At 48.0% G+C, this 13,051-nt stretch overlaps 1 protein-coding gene across 1 annotated transcript in view; it reads left to right on the forward strand.

Annotated features, from left to right (window-relative positions):
- The window catches only part of LOC106812995 (coiled-coil domain-containing protein 186-like), a 23,599-nt gene extending 16,256 nt beyond the window's left edge, over nucleotides 1-7,343 (forward strand). The window contains exons 9-16 of the mRNA XM_014817037.1: nucleotides 850-992; nucleotides 1,435-1,615; nucleotides 1,978-2,052; nucleotides 2,462-2,626; nucleotides 3,454-3,645; nucleotides 4,492-4,499; nucleotides 6,310-6,379; nucleotides 7,335-7,343. Coding sequence (XP_014672523.1) covers nucleotides 850-992; nucleotides 1,435-1,615; nucleotides 1,978-2,052; nucleotides 2,462-2,626; nucleotides 3,454-3,645; nucleotides 4,492-4,499; nucleotides 6,310-6,379; nucleotides 7,335-7,343 — 843 coding nt within the window. The remainder of the gene's footprint in view (nucleotides 1-849; nucleotides 993-1,434; nucleotides 1,616-1,977; nucleotides 2,053-2,461; nucleotides 2,627-3,453; nucleotides 3,646-4,491; nucleotides 4,500-6,309; nucleotides 6,380-7,334) is intronic.
- The last annotated feature ends 5,708 nt before the right edge of the window (nucleotides 7,344-13,051 follow it).

Below are 13,051 nucleotides of genomic sequence, written 5' to 3' on the forward strand. Positions count from 1 at the left end.
GTTACATCCAACACTGTAGCTGTTACATGCAACACTGCAATTGTTACATCTAACACTGCAGCTGTTACATGCAACACTGCAGCTGTTACCTCCAACACTGCAGTTGTTACATCCAACACTGTAGCTGTTACATGCAACACTGCAATTGTTACATCTAACACTGCAGCTGTTACATGCAACACTGCAGCTGTTACATCCAACACTGCAGCTGTTACATGCAACACTGCAGCTGTTACATGTAATACTGCAGCTGTTACATGCAACACTGCAGCTGTTACATGCAACATTGCAGCTGTTACATGCAACACTGCAGCTGTTACATGCAACACTGCAGCTGTTACATCCAACACTGCAGCTGTTACATGCAACACTGCAGCTGTTACATGCAACACTGCAGCTATTACATCCAACACTGCAGTTGTTACATCCAACACTGCAGCTGTTACATGCAACACTGCAGCTGTTACATCCAACACTGCAGCTGTTACATCCAACACTGCAGCTATTACATCTAACACTGCAGCTGTTGCATGCAACACTGCAGCTATTAGATCCAACACTGCAGCTGTTACATGCAACACTGCAGCTGTTACATCCAACACTGCAGCTGTTACATGCAACACTGCAGCTGTTACATGCATCACTGCAGCTATTACATCCAACACTGCAGCTATTACATACAACACTGCAGCTGTTACATGCAACACTGCAGCTATTACATCCAACACTGCAGCTATTACATACAACACTGCAGCTATTACATGCAACGCTGCAGCTATTACATCCAACACTGTAACGACTGCACGCAGCTCATGTGACTGATCGCTGTGTTTGCACGCTCTCACCCAGGTGCTGAGCATGGAGATCGAGCGGCAGGCACAGGAGAAGACGCTGCTGGGCTATCAGGACATCCTGCAGAACCAGAAGGCTGAGATCATGTCACTGAAGGCGCAGATCGAGCAGGGTCAGCTCGTGCAGAACGCACTTGATGAGTACGTGTTCTCATCTCCGGCTCCTCTCTCTCTCGTCTCTGTGTTCTCGTCTCTGCGCATACTCGTCCCTCTGCATCGGCGCCTGTCATCGTGAGGCGTGCGTGCGTGCGTGCGTGCGTGCGTGCGTGCAGCCATCCATCCATTCCTGTATGATGCCCACGTGCTGTTTTTGCGACTATTATTATTATTATTAATATTATTATTTATTATTATTATAACTGTCTTGGCAGGGAGCGGGAGCACAGTGCGCGGCTGCAGCAGGAGCTGGACACGCTGCGGCAGAACCACTATTATTATTAATATTATAGCTCCTGCTGCAGCCGCGCACTGTGCTCCCGCTCCCTGCCAAGACAGTTATAATAATAATAAATAGGACACGCTGCGGCAGAACCACTATTATTATTAATATTATTATTTATTATTATTATAACTGTCTTGGCAGGGAGCGGGAGCACAGTGCGCGGCTGCAGCAGGAGCTGGACACGCTGCGGCAGCACCAGGAAGACGTGGCCGATCGCGCGGTAGCGATGCGCAGCAAGGAGCGTGAGCTACTCGGCTTTACCGAGAAGGTGACGGCGAAGAACGCACAGCTGCAGTCGCAGCGCAGCGCCGTCGACGCCAAGGTCAGTGCTGCCGATGTCAAGGTCGGAGTCGGGCGCGGTCGCAACGGTGAAGACGACGGGAACAGGCGCGCAAAATGCGACGGCCGGGATAAAAAAAAAGTCCTCGGATGACGAAAACCATCAAATTGCAAAGAAGTATAACAAAAACGAGGACAAAATGAGAAAAAAAACGACGGCAGACGACAAAGAACGAGTGTTGGGGAAAATCTCTGAAAGCAGTCAAAATGTCAAAAACCCTAGTAACGATTCTTGGCGGTACATTTCGCTGCAGAGTGAGTATGATGTACTGCAGGTGCATGTCGAGCATTTGTCGAATTAGGACTTGGTTTATTAAATCTGATGCTTGTTTTGTGTGCTGCCAGGTTTTTGCTATGGCTTCAGACGTCGAGAGGCTCACAAAATTCAGCAATGGCTTGCAAAATGAATGTAAGAAGCTGGTGAGTTCAATGCTAATAAATCAGATATGGTCTAAATATACAGGTGTTGGATATAATAATAATAAATAATAAATAACAATATATAATAAGCGCTAATGTCATTGTACTTCAGATGTGTTCACGATGATTGTAAGTTACACTCTTAAGTTAGCAAGAAAACACGTCACTCATGTCTCTTGCTCATCCGTGGATTGTTTACCACATTCGTCTTGATTTCCGGCGTATTTACAACCAATTATTTTTTTTAATTTACATCAGTGATAGTTGCAAAAATAAGTGTTGTGTAACAATGTGTGTTTATTATGAGTAACAAGCCACATATATAACTCCTATTGCATTTTCATCGCGTGTTTATTGAGTGTACGTCATTTTTTCCACTGAGTGTATGGAATGGAAATTTTGTGTGTAGGAGAAGGAGCTGGGAGAGGAGACACGGAAGAGGGTAGAGGAGACGAGTGAGCTAACGCTGCAGCTACAGGAGAAGACCACTTTAGTGGAGCAGCTACACACGAGGGTTAAGGATGAGGAGAACGAAAACAAAGTCCTAAAGAAGAGGCATACACTGGCTCTTAGGGTAATGTTAGCTGCATGGGCTAATTTACTATCGTACACTTGCAGGCTATGTTGCCAGTTGCTTTCATACTTGTGTAAATTGCTGTCCCAGTTTCAGCATTTTGCTGTTGGTTTTTGTGCATTTATTATATTTTCCTTGTCGTTATTATCCTTGTTAAGTTCATAATCATCTACAAGCAGTCCCAGTAGTAACAAGCAGTAAACGGCTGCTAATGATCTAGTATTTATCAACATGATCTAGTATGATCTAGTATGATCAACATGATCTAGTATTTATTCTCTCAGTCAGCCACACAGTCTGGCATTTACAGATGTGGCAAATAAATGTGAGTTCCAGGAAACAGTACCTGCAAAAACGTGATCCGTGTGTGTGTGCCCCACAAAGCACTGCCAAACAGCAACAGCTGCAACATGTATAATTTCTACAACTTGTGGTCATTATAAACAGCACGTGCGGGTCCTATTAGTCATTGGTGGGCTCAGAGCCAAACATAAGAGTGCCTGACAGCACCTGTGAATTCTGGAGCACGTTGTCAGAAACATTGTAAATAGTTACAACTATCATTATAATCAGATTATAGTCCAAATTGTCATAACTCTTTCTCGACATAATATTAATTAAACTATAATACATAATTTTTTTGTTTATTATTTTTAAGTAGTAATAGTATGTAAAAATACAAATTAAAATGTAAATAAATAATAATATAATAGTTTTTTATTTAAAAAACTAATCAATAACTTCGACATCATCGTACATACACATGCAGCTTCCAACGGCGGATCCTAGGTGGCTAACATAACGGTGATTGTTCGTGTTGTTTATAGGACTTGCAGCGTGAGCTCATACACTATCGCCGCCGCGCCGACGAATCGGGGAGCGTCGCAGACAGAGATCGTATGTCCGGTTCGCTGGCCAGCTCGACGGGGTCGCTTGACACGGCAGGCAAGCACGCGGGCGGCGTGAGGGCGAGCGCGAGCACACCGAGCGTCGCGCGCGAGTCGCCATCACTGCTCGAGGTACACGATAGCTGCTGCGCACGCACACACTCGTGTGCGTGTGCGTGTGCGTGGGCGTGTGTCTGCGTGTACGTAACGTGTGCGTGTGTCTGCGTGTGTGTGTGAGTGTGAGAGTGTGTGGGTGTGTGTGTGTGTGCATGCATGTATGTGCGGGCGTCCGTGTACGTGTTTGCCTGCGTGTGCGTGTGTGTGCGTGCATTCATGCATGTGTGCGTGAGCGAGCGCGCGTGCGTGTGTGTGCGTGCGTTCATGCGTGAGTGTGAGCGACCGCGCATGTGTGTGTGAGCGACCGCGCATGCGTGTGTGAGCGAGCGCGCATGCGTGTGTGAGCGAGCGCGCATGCGTGTGTGTGCGTGCGTTCATGCGTGTGTGTGCGTGCATTCATGCATGTGTGTGTGAGCGAGTGCGCATGCGTGTGTGTGCGTGCGTTCATGCGTGTGTGCGTGCATTCATGCATGTGTGTGTGAGCGAGCGCGCGTGCGTGTGCGTGCGTTTATGCGTGTGTGTCCGTGCCTTCATGCATGTGTGTGCGAGTGTGCATACGTGTGTGTGTCCGTGCGTTCATGTATGTGTGTACGAGTGCGCGTACGTGCGTGTGTCCGTGCGTTCATGCATGTGTGTATGAGTGCGCGCGCGTGCGTGTGTGTGTGCATGAACGCACGGACACACGCACGTACGCGCACTCGTACACACATGCATGAACGCACGGACACACGCACGTACGCGCACTCGTACACACATGCATGAACGCACGGAGTGCTGCGGCGACTCCTCCTCCTGTGTGACAACGTGGGAGACAGGGAAAAAATTACTTTTACTTTGTTTTCACGGGAGCTCTTTTTCAAGAGTCTGAGGTAAAAATAGCTCTCGTAAAATGTTTGACAGGAGCGATTTTGAGCCTCACGGGAGCGATTTCGGAGGTTTGAAGAGCGAATCGCTCATCGCTCCCGTGTATTTTTTACCCTGGCGGGAGAGAGAAATGTGATCACACACACGTATGCATGAACGCACGAACACACGCACGTACGCGCACTCGTACACACATGCATGAACGCACGGACACACGCACGTACGCGCACTCGTACACACGACGCACACACGCACACAGATATACTGCATCGGGGGGGGGGGGGTTGTCTCACCGGGACTTGCGCTGGTTCTCGTCTGTCAGCTGGCGGATGTGGTCCTCCAGGAACTCTAGCTTATCGTTCTTGCGCGCGTGCGCCTTCTGCAGACGCACGATCTTGTGTATGAGGAGACGCTTGTCAACCTCCACCTCTGCGTACGTGTATAGGTGCGTGCGTGCGTGCGTCCGTGTGTGTGTGTTTGCATGTGTGTGCGTGTGTGTGCGTGCAAGCAGGTGAGCATGCATGTGTGTGTGTGTGTGTGTGTGCGCGCACATGTTACTTGCTTTTGTGTGCCCCTAATATCACTTCTATGTTACGCTCCACTGCATGAAACAATGATGTATGTTTGTTTATATGGTTCACATTGGAAAACCGGGAGACTCCTGAAAAAGAGGCTATTATAATGTTTGGTTTAAGTCCTAGAAATGAGCACATTGTCTATGTGTACGTGTTTCCATATTTCACCAGTGATAATAACTGAAGATACAGCCCTCTGTTTACTGGCTAAAACTTGTTTGAAGCTTGTCAACGAGATATTCGGTTTATTTTATTAAAAAAAATATTTTCTTCGGTTTAGATCTTGGTGTCCTGGAGGAAAAGTCAAGAAAAATGTCTTGGCATGAACCCTATATTACCCCCCCCCCCGCGCGTGCTCCCATGTTGCCCACTCTCATTCATGTCCACTTTGGCTGTCACTGTGACACTGCGGTATAGCATCACTGAGGGATGGGGAGGGGACCTGTAAGCTTGATGCTGTCATTTCGCTTATAAGAGGAACTAATATGGTTCGTTCAGCATTATCTCATGCAGGATAGACGGCTCGGTAAATCGCGTAGTGGTCTAAAGGGCCGGACACACTAGGCGATTTTAATGCGATCTAATCGGGCGACTTTATCGCCCGATAATTCGCCGGCGAATGAGTCGGGCGACTGAGAGTGGACGCACTAGGCGAATATCAGCGCGATTCATCGGCGATTTTTCTCCTGCTGCAACGCTAAAACACTCGCGCCACCTAGATTGATAGTCACATGATTGAAAATGGCACCGTTTGATTGGCTGATTAATTGTACAATCGGGCGACTCATTCGCCGACCCGGACACACTACGCGATTGTAGTCGCGCGACTGAAATAATCGCCCGATAATATCAAAACGTTTTGATCGATGCGATCGAACCGGGCGATTAAATCAGCGGCAAATGACTGGACTCAATCGCCGGTGAAAATCGCCTGGTGTGTCCGGCCCTTTAACAAAAATCCATGATTGTTCAGCAGAGTTTAGGCGCGGGTAAACGGACCATGTAAATCAAGAATCTTTTTTAAACTCATTTGCCGCCACGTCACCGTTCCCCTTGGTTTTACTCGGATCATGCCTGCGCATCGCCTGTGCGTATCGTCCGTCCTCTGCTCTCCAGAACAGCAGCACTGAAGATTGTCTCTCTTAGCGAGTTGATCCTTCGAAATAAACTTTTAAAAATGTTCGTGGGAGTCAGGCGCACTCTGCGGCTGTTTTTTGAGTGTGTCGTTATTTTCGTCTAGGATCATACAGTCGTACGTGGTGAGAGAGGAATCGGGAGCTCTTACCTCCGAGATCAGTGATACTATCAAGGTAAGTAAAGCTGGGAGTCTGTAGGCAGATGGATGAAAACACCTATTGGCCGCATCCATCGGTTTTGTTTTAGTAGAAATTTTTGTTTTGGTTTTACAGAGTTATCTAGACAAATATTTTTGTCGTGCCCAGTTGTTCCCATGCAGCCAATCATCTGCCCTGGCTGTTTTCCTTTATATATCAGGTTTCTAGTTTTTGGAAGAGTGAAATCAGTTGAGAGCTAACCAAATCATCACTGCTTTCTCCTGAGTGAAACGAAACAGAATTGTTTTATTTATATCACGAGTATAGAATTCTTCGCGATTCTTAATGTAGGTGATGTACTGTTTCTGGTAAACCACTACGGCATGTCACTTCAATCTTATGCGTAATTTGACTGTTTACATCACTGGGTGCTCCTCTTAGTGTATCCCACTTTGGCACCGCCCTTGCATGTACATGTGCAAATGTTCGTGCTACATCAAACTCTTCTGGGCCAGGCAGTGAACCGGTGTTTACAGACGCAAAATACTGAATCCGTCCAAAGTCTAGCTACGTTACGCTGCGCATGCTCAGATTGGTGAGTCACGGCACACTGCGGCAATGCAGCAGTAAGGGGCAATTTAACATGCTTTGTCGCCCGCCTGGCCCACCTAAATTTTTGGGAACTATCTTAGTCGGGATTAGCACGTATTACTTTCAAGATAGATCAAGATCAAGCACATACACACTGCGATATTTTAGTTCTATGTAAAATCAAGCAGGCTGTCTGTGCGGGTTGGTTGTTAGTGGACACATCATTTACAGATACAGGTAGAACCTCGTAATACTCGTAGAACTAATTCGTAATGCGATGTTCTGGCAGATTCGATGGTTAGGAACGATGATTTACCTCTGGGCCGAACGTTAGTTTTATCTACTAATCTACTTATTTTGTGTGGCAGTGTAGCCAAATTGTGTCATATTGCACTTACAGTGTAAGTGATACCAATAATTACTGATACCGATACAACTTACCAGAAGCATAAACTTAGCCCATGCTTAGTGGACTGCTTTACGGCAAAGCGTAAGTCTTACACTTTGCCGTAAAGCAGTCCAGTAAGCATGGGCTAAGTTTATGCTTCTGTGGAGCTGCAAAGGTATCAGCAATAATGCAGGATGTGCATTATTTTGCCTCTTTAACCTCATCTTCGATCGTTTGGACTTGTTACTGATCCGGTTCTGGTGTGATGCCAGGCTTCGTGGATTATTGATGCGCAGCTTTTATATAGGTAACGTTGAACACCGGTCGTTCTGAAGCAGAGTGGTGAGGCCTCTGTGTTTATAACAGCTGCGCAACAGCAGCGGCGGCAGCAGCAGCTTGATAAATGTCTGAAAGCGTCATCTGAGTGGTTACACTTCGGACTGGATTAGACACGCAATGCATATATTCAGCTATGAATTATTAATGCGTTTATCCGCCACGGAAGCAAACATTTCTAGCGTTAGCCCACTCTGCAGAGAATTCGGTTATACATATGTATATATATATATATATATATATATATATATATATATTATATATATATATGCCGAGGAGGAAGATGGAATGGTCTGTTGTGTGTACATGGCAGTTACCTCACCAATTAAATGCAGGCTATTGTGGCAGTGCATCAATGATAATTATGCAATCAATCGTAATGACTTGATTACGATTGCTGATGGTAGTGCGCTGTTAATGCGTCGGTGACCTAATGTAGTCAGATATCAAGGTTCACCGCACCTGACTAGCTAATATGTTAGGTTAGTCGTTGTTGCAGGGGTCGTGTTGACAGAGATGTAGGGTCAGGCGTGGGTTTCTAGCTGCTAATGCTGCCATCGGTCAACGCTCTCAGTAAAAGCTGGCGAGCGTTTCATCAACTAAAATTTCATTTTGTATTCCATAAATCATCGACTTTTCGTCAGGCGTGAATATAAAGTCATTTGTTTCTTTATTCACTCCTTTATCTGTGATTGAACAACGGGATTGTTGGTCAGCGGTGTTGTGTATAAAACCCGTGTTGGGAACACTCGCCCATTTAGTTTTGCAGTAAGATTGCTTGCACAGTGGTCCCCGCTTTATTGAGACAGGTCGGCACCTGATAAAATGTCCCGATTAAACGGTGGTCCCGAAACACAACGACGTGCGTAAGGTATGCTTTTCAAAGACGTCGTTTAAGCGATGCGCCCCTTTATCCGAGGCTATAGATACAGCGGGGACCACTCTTATATGATTACTTGGGAATTAAATCGCATTACGCTGCCCATATATATATAGCAGAAAAAATGCTTTCGTCGGATGTTTTAGTTGGATGTTAACAATTCACTCCTCTCTTGTTTCTTCTTTTCTGCTTTACGTATCATGTCATGAGCAGCCAGCCTCTACTAAGGTACGGTCCGTAAATGTACGTACTCATTTAGCTGTCGTAACCATCTATACCCTAAACCCGGTCAACTTGGTATGTGCGGTGCATGTGTCGGACATACGATATTTTGCTGTTTTTAACAATTACAGCAAGTGATACTTGTTACTAATTTCGTGTGCATGACTTTATTTCGGTGTATGTGAAAATTATGTGGATCTCTTTTGACCTTCACGATTTATCCGCGCTTAGTATCGTTACAAATCGTTTTTAACATCAAATGTAAATTTTTCTAATTTACCCATAATTTGATTGTGTTATGCACGGGAGATTTATCGTGGCTGTCCAGACGAAAGGCCGGACATTAATTTAAAGCGGTCGTGTTTTTTCGTAGCTAGTTGATGTTTTTCCATGCGCCTGTTGTCAGAAATATCGAAAATGCTTATGTCTATCGTGAGTTTAAATTATAGTGACGTTTGCTCAACTCTTCGCTTCAAAAGTTATGACATTTTAAACTTATAATGTCAGAACTACTCGCCATGCGTCTGGCAACGGGTTCCGTGTGAATGCCACCAGGTGAAATGCTGTCAGCGTGTTACTCAAACGTGTTGTGACGTACTACTAGTATCGCATATCGTCTGGATCACAATACACGTATCTCCGTGTAGCGTATGTCCGTGTATCTCCGTTATTACTTACAATGTGCTTGTAACCGTGCGTGCATGTGTGTGTGTGTGTAAATAACATGCAAGTAATTGTGATCGTGTGCATGACCTATCGGCTTAAAAATGAGTCTCTAACATTGATTTTTGTCATTGATTTGCTACTGAGAAAGGTTAACGATCGTAAACCGCATTTTCTTATTCTCTTTTCCGAGACGTAATTGAGATTCCGACATTCGCCGATGCTTCGGAAATGCTTTCCGACATTCGTCCCCGTAGCTAGCGGTAGGGAGGGGGTGCAAGGGGCACGCATTTCCAGGCCGATGTTGATGCTACTATATAATCAGTATAGCCAACGGAGAACTGCTTAGGTCTCGAACCGCGCGTGGCTTCCTCTTCAAGCCGAATGAGCTACGCCTCCGTTGATATACATATCATCAAGAGTCCGTATATAATAGAATATATTCTATTATGCACTCTTGGTATCGTCGTAGAGCGAAAGAATGGCTGCGCGTACAAAGGCGTTCCGTGTGTGAATACTTAGTGTTCGCTTCTTTAGATAACATGCTTCCACCCCTCACCCCAGTGCCCGCCCCAACCCCCACCCCACTCCTTCATCCCTCACCCCAAGCCGCCCCCTATCCCTCCTCACCCCTCACCCATCACCCCAGCCGCCCACCCCACTCCTCACCCTCGACCCCAGCCTGTCCAACCCCCACTCCTCACCCCTACACCAGCGTCTGCCCAACCCCCACCCCTCACCCCTCACCACCTCACCCTCACCCCAGCGCTCCCAACCCCCACTCCTCACCCCATCACCCAGCTGCTTCCCAACCCCTCACCCCTACATCCCTCACCCACAGCACGCTCAACGCCCACCCCTCATCCGATGCACCGCTCACCTCAGCTCAGCCGCGTACCAACCCCCACTACCTCGCCTCATACCCCAGCTGCTCCCAACCCCAACCTCATCCCTGCACGCACAGCCGTCCAACCCCACCCCTCATTCCTCACCCAGCCTGTCCCAACCCCCTACCCTCAATCCTCACCCCAGCTGTCCCAACCCCACCCGGGATCCTCACTACAGCCTGTTCCAACCCCTACCCTCATCCTCCTCCTCCACCACAAGCGCGCTTCCCAACCCCCACCCCTCGTGATCCCTACCCAGCTGTCCAACCCCCACCTCTCATCCCTACAACACAGCCGTCCCAACCGCCCAACCCTCACTCCTCACCACAGGGCACGTTCCCTAACCCCCACCCCTACATCCCCTCACCCAGTCACCCCTTCACCCTAGCTTCAGGCGCTGCCCAACCCCCACTTCTCGCCCCTCACCCCAGCTGTCCCAACCCCACCCTCTATCCCTTCACCCAGCCGTCCAACCCCCACACCCTCATCCCTCACCACATGCGCGTCCAACCCCTCACCCTCATATCCCTCACCACAGCCGTCAACCCCACCCCTCATCCCTGCACCCTCACCCCTCAGCCCCTTTCAGCTCAGCCGTCCAAACCCCCACTCCTCGCCCTCACCCAGCTGTCCCAACCCCCCACCCCTTCATCCCTCACCACAGCGCTCCCTAACCCCACCCTCATCCCCTCACCCCAGCTGTCCAAACCCCACCCCTCATCCTCACCCAGCTGTCCCAACCTCCACCCCTCATTCCCTCACTACAGCCGTTCGCAACCCTACCCCTCATCCTACTCCCAGCCCGTCCCAACCCCTCACCCCTCACCACAGCCGTCCCAACCCTCACCACTCACCCTCACCCCTCACCGCTGCTCTTCACCACTACCCCCTACTCAAGCCGACCCCACCACCACCACCACCCCAGCCCATCCCCCGGGAAGGTGAGTCGTAAATGAGGATTCGCGCTCGCATTCAAAACCTCATAGTTCACTCATTGTACGCGCCGGCGCCGACGTGTGAACGACTCCTGCCGGCAGTGTATACCGCTGAGCTTTTGCTCAATGATGGAGAGATTCTCTATCGAGTGTACGTCGCAATTCGTTACACCTCCCCGACGCGTGTGTCCGTGCTTTCAGCATAATGGCTGCATATTTTAGCGTTCTCGCTGCTCGTGCGTCGTGCTAATGAATGAACTGACATTTCAATGGCAATCCGTGGAGCCTTTCTGTTTAAATGTCGACTGCTAATCTATAAATGGCGCGCGCGCCGGCAGTTAGTCACTTTCCGTGTAGTTCCCTAGCATTGTAATAGTGCTCGTGATACGGGGAGTTGAACTTTTGCGTCCATCAACAGTCCGGCCCTTGTTGATCGATACTGTTCTGCCATGTTCAGTTACAACGCCGCATGTTGACGGGTCAGTGTGCTGAAAATTGTTGACATTAATTGGTTCGTGTCTTTCAAGTCGGTAGCTTATCGAGTTGACATCACAACAATGTCTTACAAGTCACCGAGCCTGAGTTAACAATATCCGCTAACTTTCCTCGCTCCGCGCGAGTTGAGCCATTCGGTATATGCAGTGAAGTAACTCAACCCTGTTTCCGGCTCGAATAACATAGAAGAACTGTCTCTCCTTTCATAATGCTTTATATTCCCCTCACCCAAAATGTTTCCCAAAAGGCATCATGTCTCTTGTATCTCTAATGTGGAACGTCTTAAGAGAAAACGTAGCGGAACGAGGAAGAATTCTAGGGGATAATGCCAGTGGATGCCAGTAATTTTGCAGTGCACAGAGCCGCTCAGTTAGCTAACGAGTTATAGCTGTGATTCATTTGGAAATCAAGACTTCAATGTAAGAAAGATACCATTGCCTTTGGGAATACATCTGCGTGGCGTTGTGTCCCGCTAGCAACACGCACGCACGTGATGCTAGGCTAGGTGTGTGAAATCGCATCCAGACCCAATCTCAGTGTAGAGCGGATTGTATCAGAACACCTATATAGCTTCGATCGTACGCGCAGATGATGCACACATAGACACACACACGCGCGCACATGCCCCACACGCGCGCGCACACACAATTGACAGCGACACGAGCAGGCCGCTGAAAGTAACGCCGCACGCACGCCCCAGCAGCACACACACCACGCACGCACGCACGCACGCACGCTCACACACAGACATGTCAGTTTAACTGTCTTTATCATATATGAGTTACAGTTAGACATTAAGAGTGATTGGCGGGGAGTGCTACACGTTAATGAGAGGTTTCCTACGCGAGGTACCGTATAAGCGTTTCGGCAGACAATTTATTTATACCAACATCTGTACTTTACCCGGTACCGCACCGGTGTATAATTAGGAACGAGACAATTATGTGTACAACATTGTACGTTGACACACAAAAATTGTACAATGCTGTAACATGGGCGTGCATCATCGACGCTTGCATAGCATGGCGTACATTTCCCCTATGGCAATTTTACTGGCCGCACGCAATGTAGAAGGGGGCATGTGTATGAAAGTGGGATGTTTAGCATGATACACCTGCCACGTTACTCATGAGCTCATTCTCTCTCTCTCTCTCTCTCTCTCTCTCTCTCTCTCATCTCTCTCTCTTCTCTCTCTCTCTCTCTCTCTTCGTCTCTAATCTCTCTCTCTCTCTTCTCGCTCTCTCGTGCTCTCTGCTCTCTCTCTCCTCTCTCTCTCTCTCTACTCTCCTCTCTCGCTTCTCTCATTTTTTT

The sequence above is a fragment of the Priapulus caudatus genome, unplaced genomic scaffold (assembly GCF_000485595.1).
Source record: "Priapulus caudatus unplaced genomic scaffold, Priapulus_caudatus-5.0.1 Scaffold712, whole genome shotgun sequence".
Lineage (NCBI taxonomy): Eukaryota > Metazoa > Priapulida > Priapulimorpha > Priapulimorphida > Priapulidae > Priapulus > Priapulus caudatus.